Source organism: Festucalex cinctus, chromosome 1 (assembly GCF_051991245.1).
Source record: "Festucalex cinctus isolate MCC-2025b chromosome 1, RoL_Fcin_1.0, whole genome shotgun sequence".
In the NCBI taxonomy this organism is placed as follows: Eukaryota; Metazoa; Chordata; class Actinopteri; order Syngnathiformes; family Syngnathidae; genus Festucalex; species Festucalex cinctus.
In genome coordinates this window covers 1,301,832-1,317,833 of record NC_135411.1, presented here as the reverse complement: position 1 = coordinate 1,317,833, position 16,002 = coordinate 1,301,832, and the positions used below count along the sequence as shown (strand labels likewise).

The window sequence follows — 16,002 nt, the reverse complement described above, 5'->3', positions numbered from 1 at the left end:
ACACGCTTCACTTTAATCACATTATGTTAAAAGTTACCAATGTGTATCACAACAAATGGCGATGGAGGGTCCAAGGTCGCGTTTTTCAACGTCACCCTGCTTGTTTGTCATTCGGTTTTACCGGTACCGCCACTTGCTGGACAGGCGGGGTAGTGCTGTTTTTTTTCCTCCCACCTGACATACGTCATCAGTCTCATTTGAATAAGCTACCCTGCCCGCTTTCATGCTGTGTGAACGCAAACTCGTGGGCCGCTCACAAGTTCTTCGGACCCGGAACTGACTCTACCATGAACTCAAAGTTCATGGGCTTTTTGGTGTGAAAGCGCCTTTTAAAGATGGAGAATTGGTGGACTACATTGAAGTTGGAATGTAGTGAATTGGATGAAGAATGTGGAAGTAAATGTGAAATGTAGAATGGAGGGAGAGGTAGGGTACAAAATGGGGACTTGTGGTAAGACGTTAATTTTGGAAGTGAAAAAGAAGAGCTCATGGTGTGAATTGGTGGAATATATTGAAGTTGGAACAAAGTGAATCGGATGAAAAATGTGGAAGTAAATGTGAAATGTAGAATCTCCCATTATGAATACATTGGAAAAAACGTGTACGAAATCGGGAATTGCGAGTAAGGCGTGAATTTTGGAACAGGAAAAGAGCTCGTGGTATGATTTGGTGGAATATATTGACGTTGGAATGAAGTAAATTGGATGAAAAATGTGGAAGGAAATTTTGAATCTTCCATGAAGAATGCATGAGGAAAAATTGGGTACAAAATGGGGAATTGTGGGTAAGGCGTGAATATTTGGAATATGTTTAAATTGGAAAGATGAGAATGGGATGAATCATGTGGAAGTAGGGGTCTTCCAGCCTAACTATGGTTACAAATAGGTGTTTTAATTTTCTATGTAAAAGTTGAAATGTATGCGGATGGACAATATCAACTCAACTCAATTTAGTCGACTTCAATCAATAGAGAGAGATTAAAATAGTTTTAGATTTGACCTTATATCGGCTGTCAGATTTTTAACAAGGCCAATACTTTTTTTTTCCTTTTTCTTTTTGTTTTGTTTTTTGGATGGGCCAATCCGAGTGTGCGGTGGCCCCAAGTCGAGGTGCACTGTAGAAACAATAATGCACATCATCTCACGCTTGAAATTTGACTTGACCAAACCAAATGTGTGTTTGTGTTCTTGTGTCCTGCAGACGTCGCTGAGAAATATCTTCGTCCTGACCAAGAGGACATGAAGCCTCCGAATGTTAAAGAGGAGGAAGAACATCCTTACATCGAAGAGGAAGAAAAGCCCGTTCGTGTCAAAGAGGAGGAGGTTGAGGATGACGTCACCAAGTCACCAATGACCTTCGCCCCTTTAAAGAGTGAAGATGAAGTCAAGGGTGAGAGTGAGGAGGGCAGAGGGGCGGAGCCTCCAAACAGGATCTTAAATCCTCAAAACATGATTCCAGAAAGTGATGCAGACCACTGGGGATCATCAAAAATAAAAAGTGATGACATAAGGTCCCTTTCTTCTCATGATGATGATGATAATGATGATAATCTGCATGGTAATGATGAACATGCTGCTGATGATAGATCGTGTCACACTGACGACAAATCCTGCGAATGTTCTCACTGTGGGAAAACATTGAGTTCAAAAGGAAGTTTGAAAATTCACTTGAGAAGACACACTGGGGAAAAACCTTTTTCTTGTTTAGATTGTGGCAAAAGCTTCTCTGACAAGTCAGATTTAACAATACATACAAGAAGACACACTGGGGAAAAACCTTTTTCTTGTTCAGATTGTGGCAAAAGCTTCTCTCGGAAGTCACATTTAACATTACATTCAAGAACACACACTGGGGAAAAACCTTTTTCTTGTTTAGATTGTGGCAAAAGCTTCTCTTGGAAGTCAGATTTAACAAAACATACAAGAAGACACACTGGGGAAAAACCTTTTTCTTGTTTAGATTGTGGCAAAAGCTTCTCTGACAAGTCAGATTTAACAACACATACAAGAAGACACACTGGGGAAAAACCTTTTTCTTGCTCAGATTGTGGCAAAAGCTTCTCTCGGAAGTCACATTTAACATTACATTCAAGAACACACACTGGGGAAAAACTTTTTGCTTGTACCCACTGTGGCAAAAGCTTCTTTCGGAAGTCACATTTAACAACACATACAAGAAGACACACTGGGGAAAAACCTTTTTCTTGCTCAGATTGTGGCAAAAGCTTCTCTTCGAAGTCAAATTTAACAACACATACAAGAAGACACACTGGCAAGAAACCTTTTTCTTGCTCAGACTGTGGCAAAAGCTTCCCTGCCAAACCTGAATTAAGAAGCCACATAAGAACACACACGGGACAGAAACCATATTCATGCAAAAAATGTGTGAAAAGCTTCGCTTCCACCAATTCTTTAACAGCACATGCAAAAACACACACTGGAGAGAAACCGTATTCCTGCTCAGATTGTGGAAAAAGCTTCTCTTCCATTACAAATTTAAGAAAGCACACAAGAACACATGGTGGGAAGGAACCATTCAGTTGCAGTGTTTGTGCTAAAAGATTCTCTTGTAAAAAGCTTGCTGAGAGACACAAGTGTGCTGGTGAGAATAGCAGCCATCTTTGAAGCTTCAAAAAATGAAGGGAAGTGAGACTGGTGTGCTGTAAAAGTGTCAATGCATCTTAAAAGTGTAAATGTAATGCTTTCAAATCTACTCAACCTGTAAATATTAAATGTTTGCTGTTAATGTGTTTAAATGTCAATGTCAATGTATGTTTTTTTTTGTACGTAATTTAGGAAGTTATTTTTGTTTGCTTCTGAATGTTGTTAATGGTTGTTTGTTGATGTTTGTACGTGTTGTGTATTTGCTTGTGTGAAGCACATTGATTTGCCTTGTGCATGAAATAGAAATAAAGCCACCTTGCAATTTTCCCCAAATAAGCGTCGACAATACGTTCAGACACACAAAGCCATCTGCGATTAAAATTTTTTGTGGAACAATGTTATCACTGAAATGATTGACGCAAATGTCCTACTCTTTGTTGCTAACTCAACCACCACAGCTCCGTGCTAGCTAACACGCCATATGCTAGTGCATTTTGCACATTTTATCTTTCTATGTAACAATTTTGACACGATTAGCATACAATATTCAGATGACATCAGAACAAAATTGTGTCCATACCTGGTTTTGATTGAATATAATTTCTGTTCATGTGGCACTTTTGCCTCTGCAGGCAGATTGTTCTTGTCGTCAAACAACCTTTCATCACATTTTGAAATCAAAATACACATCAAATGGAGTAGATGCCACCTGGACTTCCGGGCTTCACACACCAGCTCCGTTTCCGGCCACTGCTGCGACTCACAGGCGGCGTTCCGACAAAAATGATCACATTAAGAGAAGCGACAGTACAACGCAATTGCATTTGTACTTCTGAGTGTGGCGCTGATGAGATGATGCTCCCCCTGGTGGGAAGTGTGTGGCAATACCTTACATCCCTAGCCAATCAGCATTAGTGCCCTCCCGACACAAGGAGTCAGTTGGTACCTGCCCTCAACTTACTCCTTGGCTCTGAGGTCCGCCTCCTTGACTTCAATGGCTTGTCATCATCAGTCATCACGAACATTTTACCTTCATTGGAAGGTAAGTGTTGCGTCAAAACTTTGCTGAAGGAAAGTGTGAGAGCCACAGATGAGAAAAACGGGCCAAAAGTCATTTGTATTACTTGCAGTACAAATAAATGTTGCATATATATATCAATAATATATCAGATACTGTATCACCTTCCCATGGGCTCACAGGGGGAGGGGCCACAGGGGTCGGGTGCAGTGGAGGCTGGGTAGCAGCCAAGGGAGTAGACCTTGGCGGACCGACCCCCAGCTGCAGAAGCTGGCTCTTGGGACATGGAATGTCACCTCTCTGGCAGGGAAGGAGCCTGAGCTGGTGTGTGAGGCAGAGAAGTTCCGACGAGACATAGTCGGACTCTCCTCCACACACGGCTTGGGCTCTGGTACCAGTCCTCTCGAGAGGGGTTGGACTCTCTTCCACTCTGGAGTTGCCCATGGTGAGAGGCGCCGAGCAGGTGTGGGCAGTCTTATTGGCCCCCGGCTCAGCGCCAGTACATTGGGGTACACCCCGGTAGATGAGAGGGTAGCCTGCCTCCGCCTTCAGGTGGGGTGACGGGTCCTGACTGTTGTTTGTGCATATGCACCAAACAGCAGTTCAGAGTACCCACACTTTTTGGAGTCCCGAGAGGGTGTGCTGGACAGTGCTTTCCCGGGGACTTCAATGCTCACGTGGGCAATGACAGTGAGACATGGAGGGATGTGATTTTGAGGAACAGCCCTCCCGGTCAGAACCCGAGTGGTGTTTTGCGATTGGACTTCTGTGCTCATCACGGATTGTCCATAACGAACACCATGTTCAAGCATAGGGATGTCCATATGTGTACTTGGCACCAGGACACCCTCGGCTAGGAGTTCCATGATCGACTTGGTAGTCGTGTCATTGGATTTGTGGCCGCATGTTTTGGACACTCAGGTGAAGAGAAGGGCGGAGCTGTCAACATATCACCACCTGGTAGTGTGTTGGCTCCAAGGGTGGGGGAAGATGCCGGTCCGACCTGGCGGACCCAAACGTATTGTGAGGGTTTGCTGGGAACGTCTGGCGGAATCCCCTGTCAGAAAGAGTTTCTCCCTCTGGCAGAACTTCTCCCTTGTCCCGGGGGAGGAGAGGGTTCCGAGGTGGCTATGTTCCGCGCCTCCATTGTTGAGGCAGCCGATCGGAGCTGCGGCCATAAGGTAGTCGGTGCCTGTCACAGCGACAATCCTCGAACCACGAGCAGTAAGGCATGCCGGCAAGCTGAAGAAGGAGTCCTATCGGGCCTTTTTGGCCTGTAGTACTGCGGAGGCAGCTGACAGTTACCGACTGGCCAAGCGGAACGCGGCTTCGGCGGTTGCTGAGGCAAAAACTCGGACATGGGAGGAGTTCGTTTGAGGCCATGGAAAATGACTTCTGGACGGCTTTGAGGAAATTCTGGTCCACCATCCGGCGTCTCATGAGAGGAAAGCAGTTCACTATTAACACTGTGTATAATGGAGATGGTGTGCTGCTGACTTCGACTCGGGGCGTCGTGAGTCGGTGGGGGGAATACTTCGAAGATCTCAATTGCACCAACACGTCTTCCTTTGAGGAAGCAGTCTGGCGAATCTGAGGTGGACTCTCCTATCTCTTGTCACGTTTCAGTTGGTTTGGGTTTTTGTTTTATTTTGGTGAGTGTTGGTTGTCTGGTGTTCCTGTCTTCTTCCCCAGTCTCGTTATGGTTTACCTGGTCCACCTGCTTGTGTCTTCCCTTCCTGGTGTGTATTGCTGATTGGTTCCCCCTCCCTGCTGTGTCTCCCAGGTGTGTCCTGTTATTGTCATTAGTGTTTGTATAAGGGAGTGGTGTTTGTCCCACACGGGTGTGGGAGCATTGTTTGTTGGGATGTTTGATGGTTGATGGTTGATGGTTGAATGTCTGCATGTCTGGTCACCGTGGTGTCTTTATTACCAAGTCTACCAAGTCCTTATGGCCAAGTCTACCAAGTCTGTTATTGCCAAGTTCAAGTCTTCTACGCCAAGTCTTCCCTGCTAAGTCTTCCACGCCAAGTCTGCTGTCTTCCACGCCAAGTCTTCCACGCCAAGCCTTCCACGCCAAGTCTTCCACGCCAAGTCTGCCACGCCAAGTCTGCCACGCCAAGTCTTCCAAGTCTGCCACGCCAAGTCTCTGCCTCACGCCACGCCAAGTCTCTGCCTCACGCCACGCCAAGTCTCTGCCTCACGCCACGTCAAGTCTCTGCCTCACGCCACGCCAAGTCTCTGCCTCACGCCACGCCAAGTCTCTGCATCACGCCACACCAAGTCTCTGCATCACGCCACGCCAAGTCTCTGCATCACGCCACGCCAAGTCTCTGCATCACGCCACGCCAAGTCTCTGCATCACGCCACGCCAAGTCTCCGCCATGATCTGTGTCCACGTCCAGCCCAGTGTCCTTCCCTTCAGTCTCGTCCAGTCCTTCCCCGTCATAGTCAATAAAGTTCCTTACGTCGTTCTTCCACTTGCTCTTCCTGCCTGTTTCCTCCACTTTTGGGTCCATCCATACCCCATACGTAACATCTCTGGGTTCAAAGTCACTGAGGTGGTTGGAAATCTCCTCGGTGGCAGGGCCCTGAGGGTGGATGAGATCCGCCCGTAGTTCCTAAAGACTCTGGATGTTGTGGGGCTGTCGTGGTTGACACGCCTCTAACGCTCCTTGGTAAATAATTTACAACGCTATTGCTCAAGATGTATTTATTTTTTGCATTTTTATATATTTTAGTTTGGTTTTAAGGTATTTACAAAGACAAAGGGCAAGGTTAAAATGTTAATTTAAAGATGCCGGGAGAATTTGTCGGCTGCGTGACGTCACTCTCGTGGATTTTGACAGCATGCACGTATTATTTTTTTTTTCACTCACTCACTCACAGAAGCTAACGTGTGAATGAGTGAGTGAAAAATAAAATCCGTGTGTGCTTTCAAATTGTCGCGGGAGTGACGTCACGCAGCCGACTATTTCGCTCTGCCCCGTTTGCGACACCCCCCCCCTGCTCTGTGATTGGCTGGAGGGGTGTTAACACTGTTTGTTTTTTTTTGCAAAATACAGGTGGGGTTGGGCTGCGGCGGTGGGGGTTTATAGGACAAAATCACCCCCAGAAATTAAGAGAAGCCCAGATCTGTAAATTGACAAGTAGTTTGTTTGTTTCAATCCTGCATTTAAAAAGTGCATTTTCCTGAGTGAAACCGGCAGACTGGGCCTTTAAACTCAGAACATTTGGTGATTAAATCTCATCCCTGATAATAAACATTCAGTTTACCTCAACATGCTTGTTCAACTTTGATGGCGAATTTTTAAACTGCACATTCACCACAAAAAAATGGAACTCTTTTTTTTTTTTTTTTTTTTTTTTTTTTTTTAATAAATCAAATTTAAACGGGCATTTAAACTTTACAATTATATCGGGATCAAAATACTGAAAAAGGAAATGAGACTTTCGATTCCAACTGCAGCAAAAATGGCGACATCTGCCGATGACTTGATGGCATTGCTTGCTCTGAAGCCCCCGGACAATTTCCAGCAGCCAATCGTAACGCAGCGGGGGCGTGTCCTGCCTGACTTCCGCCGCACGTCTCCGTTCGTTTCTTCACGTGCTCACTGCCGTGGCCGGCGGCCACATCGCGTTTCATCAGACGTCCTCTGCTAATTCATTCTTTCTTATTTGGTGTTGGACTGAACACACAGGACTCCCATCACCATTTTGAAGGTCTGCGACACCATTTATTAAATGTCGGCGTGTGTTTAAACTCGTCTCGGTGCGCGTTGATGCTTCTCGGCCAAGTTAGCTTAGCTTAGCTTAGCTTAGCTTGCTAGCCGCGAACAAAGAGAAGCACATAACACGTGGTCAGGAAGAGACCAAGTGTGACTTTGTTGGCATTATTGTGCCAAAATGTCTGCGAGATCGACACCAAAGGACGAGGAGGAACTCTTTGGAGTCAAAGAAGAGAACGAGCAACATTTTCAACCGCTGGACGATGTTTGCGAGCAGCCTCGAATTGTGGTACACGCAGCAGGTTTGTACACTTGTTATTACTCTCCCTTGCTTAGCACTACTATATAGCGTTAAAAAAAATCACTGCAGTCCTCATTACTGTACACAGTAATTAAATTCAACTGTTATTTTAAAGAGTGAAATAAATTGATTTGATTGGTTGATTCCGGACAGGGGCCGATTATACAGTCATGAGACAGTCATACCAATGTATCTGACAAGACGTGTGCGATTTTAAGAACACTTAGGTGCACAATAAGACTGTATTAAAACGGTGGTACAATACTGCAAATAAAAAAAAAATTTTGTCGATATACTTTTTTTTTTTTTTTAAACAAAACAGTCACAGTTTTGTCATGATTACTGCATTATTACATTCCACTGCTGTTGCAACCAGTGTTAATTTTGACAAGAAATTTTAATTTAGTTTTAGTTATAGTCTTTTGACAAAAATTAACAAGTTTCAGTCATAATTTAGTCTTCTGATTGTGTTTTAGTTTTGATCCAATTTTAGTCGACTAAATTCACAGTTTAGTCTATTTTCCTTCAGCATACGTTTAAACTTTTATACAGAAAATTATAGCACACCTATTTGTGACTGTAGTTTAACACGCAAGACACATTTCATACAATGGTGTCTTTATTGTTTCAATGAATCATGTTCAACTGACAATAATGTAACTTTTCACCTGAATAAGAAAAAGTGTATAATTAAATTGCTTGAGATTAATCTTACAGCTGCACAATTTATGTTTATGTACAACACTTTGTATACAGCAATGCCTGTTCTTAGAGCGCTTTATAAATAAAGTTGAGTTGAGTTAAAGTGCAGTGAACACAACATTTTCTGAGTGGTTCTTTTCTCATTCATTCTGATTGAATTGTGTGAATTTTCACGACTGTGTTGTTTTCATTTTAGTCATTGACGAAATTGTCAGTCAATTTTAATCATAGTTATTGTCTGAACGAATGGCTTCTATTTTAGTTTTCATTTAATTTTCGTCAGGAAAAACAATTGGTCACGAAAATTATGATGTAAATTTTTCGGCGACAAAAATATCACTGGTTGCAACTGTAGCATTCACGAAGACGGGAGTCAATGACAATCGATTCCGTTTTGCAAATCAGGGCCAAGTTTATTTGGGCATATATGCGAACTGCGCACAAGACGACACGTGAAAATGGAATGAAGCGGTTGCGCTTAATTTAGGTAAATTAATGAGTTAAATTCAACGGTTATATGCGGTTGCGAAACACAGTCGACTCCGCGTACCCATGTTCCCCTCCGGGAACCTGGTTGACGTCCCGCTCGTGAATGCGTCTGATTATCCGTCTTTTACACGAATACAAAAAGTTAGTAGTCCTCGTTGGAGATCGTTGCCGAACCATTATGATTTGACGAGGGGTTCTTGACCTGGTTAAAATAGTCCGTGTGCCACGTCATCCTGTGCTTCCAGCATGTGAGCAGTAATAATTTCGTCGACAAAATTTTTTGTTACGAACATTTTTTTTTCATGCGAAAATTCAAAACTAAAGTAGAAGCCATTCATTGAGACTAGTGTTGTTGCGATACCCTTTATTTTTTGGTCCCCGATTCCAATACCCAGTTTTTTCGTATCGATGCTGGTACCGTACCGATACCAATGGGTTTTTTTCCAACATGAAAATTGAAAAAACTGCCCTACCATTGGTTCAGAACATTCAAGGGCCAATAGGATATCTTGGCTCGGCATGCAGTGAACATGTCACACATCAGCGAATGTCGTGCACACGCAAGAAACAAAATGTTGGACCAAATGTCCAATATTAGTGTCAGAAATAATGGTATCGGCATGTTACTTGTTAGTACTCTGGGCCTCTCCCGAGACCAGTATCGGTATCGGAACAACACTAATAGACTATAATTAAATTGCTTGACAATTTTCTCAATGACTAAAACGAATTTCGAAAACAATACAGTGACGAAAATTCACACAATCCAACCAGAAGGAAGGAAACGTGTGTTGGAGAAAAGGACCACTCAGACACTGTTCAGTGCCACTGCACTTTGTTTAATGTAATTTCGTGAATTTATTTCATATTATTTATTTCATTGTGCAGCTATAAGATTAATCTCAAGCAATTATGCACTTTTTATTTCAATGAAAACTAAGTGATATTAGAAAATGCAATTTCTGGAGAAAGTACGGGTGAATGCAGGAAGGGTGAATAAAAACCTGTGGAATGATTATGTAACAAGAGTACCAAGACGACCTGTTGAGTGTACGCTCTTGCCTTTATAAATGATCTTTGATGTATTGCCGCGCTCTGTCATGTGACCGCACGTACCACCAATAAAAGCCGCTTATGGTCAGTAGTGGGAAGGAGCCAGGCAACGCGTGTGGAAATGTTTGTTATGGATCGAGGTGGGTTTTTTAGAAAGCTCTATCTTGAATATAGTTGTTATGTTGAAACTTAAACGCCTACTTATTGACTTGTAGAGCCGACTGCCAGCACCGGACTGCATTGTTTCACCGCCGCGGTTGTTTGAAAAGTCCAATTGGTGAGTCATGTCTTAACATGAGCCATTTCTGTGGCGCTTTGACATGGTTCTCAAACGATTGAATGAAGTGATTAATGGTACTGATTATTCACTGTTAGCTCGTATTTTATGTACAATGTGGCGTTTTACCCAGATTTGATTGTTTGAAATGTAATAATACTGAACAGTATTTTACTAAATGAAGTTGTTCTTTTTGATATTTGGATGTACTTGAATTGTGTAGGTTTTATACATCTTCATTAGAATATATTATTCTTGTGAATTACATTTAATGCTGCTATTGCTAATTTTGCACAACTTTAGCACTTTCATATAGTACATTAGTTTTGATAAATTGATTGACATGTCTAATAGATTTATATTGTACAATATTGATGATGGATTGGAACTTTTGGATTGATAATGCTGTTAGTGTTATTTATGCAATGTAGTTTCTTATTTGTATACACAAAGAATATTAAGATGGTCCTGTTTCATACAGGCCAGGCCACCTGCTCTGTTCGGGCTGGTAGGAGGCTCTCGTAGCCGACCCTGCACATTTCCATCACTTGCACTCTGATCTGCAACCCCCCCGGATTCATTCTCTCAGTTACTCACATTCACTCATACACCTCGGTTGCTGGACAATTGGATCACTATATTGCTGGTTGCATGAACTGTGACTACGTTTTTGCGCAAGTGAACTGTGACTGTGCGATTGCCAATAAATGAACTTCATATTGCAGAACTTTGGAAATTATCAATCAGATAGTTCAATCCGTGCCTCGATAAAGAGTTGTTTCTTTCTTTTCCCTTCTTTTCTTTATTTTGTTCCCCCATGGTAAATGATTGAAAATTTATTACTTTCATTGAATGGCCATTCATTTTGTCTCTTGTACATATGTGTATATTTGTCCTATCCACTAGGGTTGTTGTTGTTCACGCTGTAATTTAATACATGGTGAAATTACCAAACACAAGTTTTAGTCTCTGCCTCCTCTCTTCCCGAGCCGGACCTTACTCTTCTGACACCTAGCCTATTATTACTTCTGTACTTTTGTTACGATATGCAGCAAATATTGGCTACAATTAGGAAGAATATTGAATGACCTGGAATGCTATACAGTGAACTGGAATGACCTGAACATGCTAAATTTGGAATGGTTTGAATTTATACAGAAATATAGAAGCGGTTGAAGGAATAAAAATAGCACACAAATGAAAATAAATTAGCAAGAAACAAATTAACAAGACAACAACAAAGAAGTCGAGTGAGCAATGTAGGAAGGAGCAAGTAATTGAGGAAGCAATGGAGTCAAGAGAGAAGAATTAAGTAAGCAATGAAGTAAGGAGCGTAGAATCGAGTAGCAATGGTGTAAGGAGTGACAAATTGAATCAGCAATGGAGGAGAGATTGAGGACTGGAATAAGCAATGGAGTAAGGGTCACTTTCTGTTGAAATTGGACTACTTCCTATTGATAGGTCACCTCCTGTTGAAATCGGGCCACTTCCTGTTGAAATTGGATTACTTCCTATTGGTAGGTCACTTCCTGTTGAAATCGGGTCACTTCCAGGTCACTTCCTATTGAAATCAGGTCACTTCCTGTTGAAAACAAATCAGTTCCGGTTGATTTCAGGTCACTTCCTATTGAAATCAGGTCACTTTCTGTTGAAATTGTGTCACTTCCTGTTGATTTCAGGTCACTTCCTATTGAAATCAGGTCACTTTCTATTGAAATTGTCACTTCCTGTTCATTTTATGCCATTTCCGGGTCACTTCCTATTGAAATCAGGTCACTTCCTGTTGAAATCGTGTTGCTTCCTGTTGATTTGATGCCACTTCTGGGTCATTTTCTGTTGATTTTAGGCCATTTCCGGGTCACTTCCTGTTGAAATCAGGTCACTTCCGGGTCATTCCTGTTGAAAACAAGTCACTTCCTGTTGAAATCAGGTCACTTCCTATTCAAGCCGGGGCATTTCCTGGCGAGAATCCCTGGTGTACCAAATCAATTGGCCAAGATGGCCGCCACCCCTAGTGAGACTCTTGGACGTAACTAATCAATTGGCCAAGATGACTTCCGCTGAGGGCAGGCGTAGGGTACAAAATAGGAAATTGTGGTTAAGGCGTGAATTTTGGAACTAAAAAAAGATGGAGAATTGGTGGACTACATTGAAGTTGGAATGTGGTGAATTGGATGAAGAATGTGGAAGGAAATGTAGAATGTAGGGAGAGGTAGGGTACAAAATAGGGAATTGTGGTAAGGCGTTAATTTTGGAAGTGAAAAAGAAGAGCTCATGGTGTGAATTGGTGGAATATATTGAAGTTGGAACAAAGTGAATCGGATGAAAAATGTGGAAGGAAATTTTGAATCTTCCATTAAGAATGCATGAGGAAAAATTGGGTACAAAATCGGGAATTGTGGGTAAGGCGTGAATATTTGGAATATGTTTAAATTGGAAAGATGAGAATGGGATGAATCATGTGGAAGTAGGGGTCTTCCAGCCTAACTATGGTTACAAATAGGTGTTTTAATTTTCTATGTAAAAGTTGAAATGTATGCGGATGGATAATATCAACTCAACTCAATTTAGTCGACTTGAATCAATAGAGATTAAAATGGTTTTTGATTTGACCTTATATCGGCTGTCAGATTTTCAACAAGGCCAATACTTTTTTTCCTTTTTCTTTTTGTTTTTTTGGATGGGCCAATCCGAGTGTGCGGTGGCCCCAAGTCGAGGTGCACTGTAGAAACAATAATGCACATCATCTCACGCTTGAAATTTGACTTGACCAACCCAAATGTGTGTTTGTCTTCTTGTGTCCTGCAGACGTCGCTGAGAAATATCTTCGTCCTGACCAAGAGGACATGAAGCCTCCGAATGTTAAAGAGGAGGAAGAACATCCTTACATCGAAGAGGAAGAAAAGCCCGTTCGTGTCAAAGAGGAGGAGGTTGAGGATGACGTCACCAAGTCACCAATGACCTTCGCCCCTTTAAAGAGTGAAGATGAAGTCAAGGGTGAGAGTGAGGAGGGCAGAGGGGCGGAGCCTCCAAACAGGATCTTAAATCCTCAAAACATGATTCCAGAAAGTGATGCAGACCACTGGGGATCATCAAAAGCAAAAAGTGATGACATAAGGTCCCTTTCTTCTCATGATGATAATGATGATAATCTGCATGGTAATGATGAACACGCTGCTGATGACAGGTCGTGTCACACTGACGACAAATCCTGCGAATGTTCTCACTGTGGGAAAACATTGGGTTCAAAAGGAAGTTTGAAAATTCACTTGAGAAGACACACTGAGGAAAAACCTTTTTCTTGTTTAGATTGTGGCAAAAGCTTCTCTTGGAAGTCAGATTTAACAACACATACAAGAAGACACACTGGGGAAAAACCTTTTTCTTGTTTAGATTGTGGCAAAAGCTTCTCTCGGAAGTCAGATTTAACAAAACATACAAGAAGACACACTGGGGAAAAACCTTTTTCTTGTTTAGATTGTGGCAAAAGCTTCTTTCAGAAGTCAGAATTAATGATACATACAAGAAGACACACTGGCAAGAAACCTTTTTCTTGCTCAGATTGTGGCAAAAGCTTCTTTCTGAAGTCACGTTTAACATTACATTCAAGAACACACACTGGGGAAAAACCTTTTTCTTGCTCAGATTGTGGCAAAAGCTTCTCTTCGAAGTCAAATTTAACAACACATACAAGAACACACACTGGGGAAAAACCTTTTTCTTGCTCAGATTGTGGCAAAAGCTTCTTTCTGAAGTCACATTTAACATTACATTCAAGAACACACACTGGGGAAAAACCTTTTTCTTGCTTGGATTGTGGCAAAAGCTTCTCTTGCAAGTCATATTTAACAACACATAAAAGAATCCATAGTGTCGAGAAACCTTTTTCTTGCTCAGATTGTGGCAAAAGCTTCTCTCAGAAGTCAAATTTAACATTACATTCAAGAACACACACTGGGGAAAAACTTTTTGCTTGTACCCACTGTGGCAAAAGCTTTTTTCAGAAGTCACATTTAACATTACATTCAAGAACACACACTGGGGAAAAACCTTTTACTTGCTCCGACTGTGGCAAAAGCTTCTTTCTGAAGTCACATTTAACATTACATTCAAGAACACACACTGGGGAAAAACCTTTTTCTTGCGCAGATTGTGGCAAAAGCTTCTCTTCGAAGTCAAATTTAACAACACATACAAGAACACACACTGGGGAAAAAACTTTTTCTTGCTCAGATTGTGGCAAAAGCTTCTTTCTGAAGTCACATTTAACATTACATTCAAGAACACACACTGGGGAAAAACCTTTTTCTTGCTTGGATTGTGGCAAAAGCTTCTCTTGCAAGTCATATTTAACAACACACAAAAGAATCCATAGTGTCGAGAAACCTTTTTCTTGCTCAGATTGTGGCAAAAGCTTCTCTCAGAAGTCAAATTTAACATTACATTCAAGAACACACACTGGGGAAAAACTTTTTGCTTGTACCCACTGTGGCAAAAGCTTTTTTCAGAAGTCATATTTAACATTACATTCAAGAACACACACTGGGGAAAAACCTTTTACTTGCTCAGACTGTGGCAAAAGCTTCTCCCGGAAGTCAGAATTAACGATACATACAAGAAGACACACTGGCAAGAAACCTTTTTCTTGCTCAAACTGTGGCAAAAGCTTCCCTGCCAAACCTGAATTAAGAAGCCACATAAGAACACACACGGGACAGAAACCATATTCATGCACAAAATGTGTGAAAAGCTTCGCTTCCACCAATTCTTTAACAGCACATGCAAAAACACACACTGGAGAGAAACCGTATTCCTGCTCAGATTGTGGAAAAAGCTTCTCTTCCATGTCAAATTTAAGAAAGCACACAAGAACACATGGTGGGAAGGAACCATTCAGTTGCAGTGTTTATCCTAAAAGATTCTCTTGTAAAAAACTTGCTGAGAGACACGAGTGTGCTGGTGAGAATGGCAGCCATCTTTGAAGCTTCAAAAAATGAAGGGAAGTGAGACTGGTGTGCTGCAAAAGTGTCAGTGCATCTTAAAAGTGTAAATGTAATGCTTTCAAAACTACTCAACCTGTAAATATTAAATGTTTGCTGTTAATGTGTTTAAATATCAATGTATGTTTTTTTTGTACGTAATTTAGGAAGTTATTTTTGTTTGCTTCTGAATTTTGTTAATGGTTGTTTGTTGATGTTTGTAGGTGTTGTGTATTTGCTTGTGTGAAGCACATTGAGTTGCCTTGTGTATGAAATAGAAATAAAGCCACCTTGTAATTTTCCCCAAATAAGCGTCGACAATACGTTCAGACACACAAAGCCATCTGCGATTAAAAATTTTTTGTTGAACAGTGTTATCACTGAAATGATTGACGCAAATGTCCTACTCTTTGTTGCTAACTCAACCACCACAGCTCCGTGCTAGCTAACACGCCATATGCTAGTGCATTTTGCACATTTTATCTTTCTATGTAACAATTTTGACACGATTAGCATACAATATTCAGATGACATCAGAACAAAATTGTGTCCATACCTGGTTTTGATTCTTTCATTTTGCATGTAGTAATATCATTTCTGTTCATGTGGCACTTTTGCCTCTGCAGGCAAATTGTTCTTGTCGTCAAACAACCTTTCATCACATTTTTAAATCAAAATACACATCAAATGGAGTAGATGCCACCTGGACTTCCGGGCTTCACACACCAGCTCCGTTTCCGGCCACTGCTGCGACTCACAGGCGGCGTTCCGACAAAAATGATCACATTAAGAGAAGCGACAGTACAATGCAATTGCATTTGTACTTCTGAGTGTGGCGCTGATGAGATGATGCTC

The 16,002-nt window shown here is 41.8% G+C and overlaps 2 protein-coding genes across 2 annotated transcripts in view; one reads left to right on the top strand and one right to left on the bottom strand.

The window, feature by feature from the left end:
* The window catches only part of LOC144009382 (uncharacterized), a 111,567-nt gene that overhangs the window by 85,003 nt on the left and 10,562 nt on the right, over nucleotides 1-16,002 (bottom strand). The gene's annotated exons all lie outside the window — the stretch shown is intronic.
* On the top strand, nucleotides 62-15,817 carry LOC144003601 (uncharacterized). The gene is made up of 4 exons (XM_077500030.1): nucleotides 62-75; nucleotides 1,586-2,606; nucleotides 13,240-15,046; nucleotides 15,774-15,817. Exons 1-4 carry the CDS (start codon nucleotides 62-64, stop codon nucleotides 15,815-15,817), a joined length of 2,886 nt encoding a protein of 961 aa, XP_077356156.1.

Excerpts from the sequence above, each read along its gene's own strand:
- LOC144003601 (XM_077500030.1), top strand. Across the intron at positions 2,607-13,239 it reads GACACAAGTGTGCTGGTGAG|GATGCAGACCACTGGGGATC; the intron begins AATAGCAGCCAT and ends ATTCCAGAAAGT. Across the intron at positions 15,047-15,773 it reads AAAGCACACAAGAACACATG|GCAAATTGTTCTTGTCGTCA; the intron begins GTGGGAAGGAAC and ends TTGCCTCTGCAG.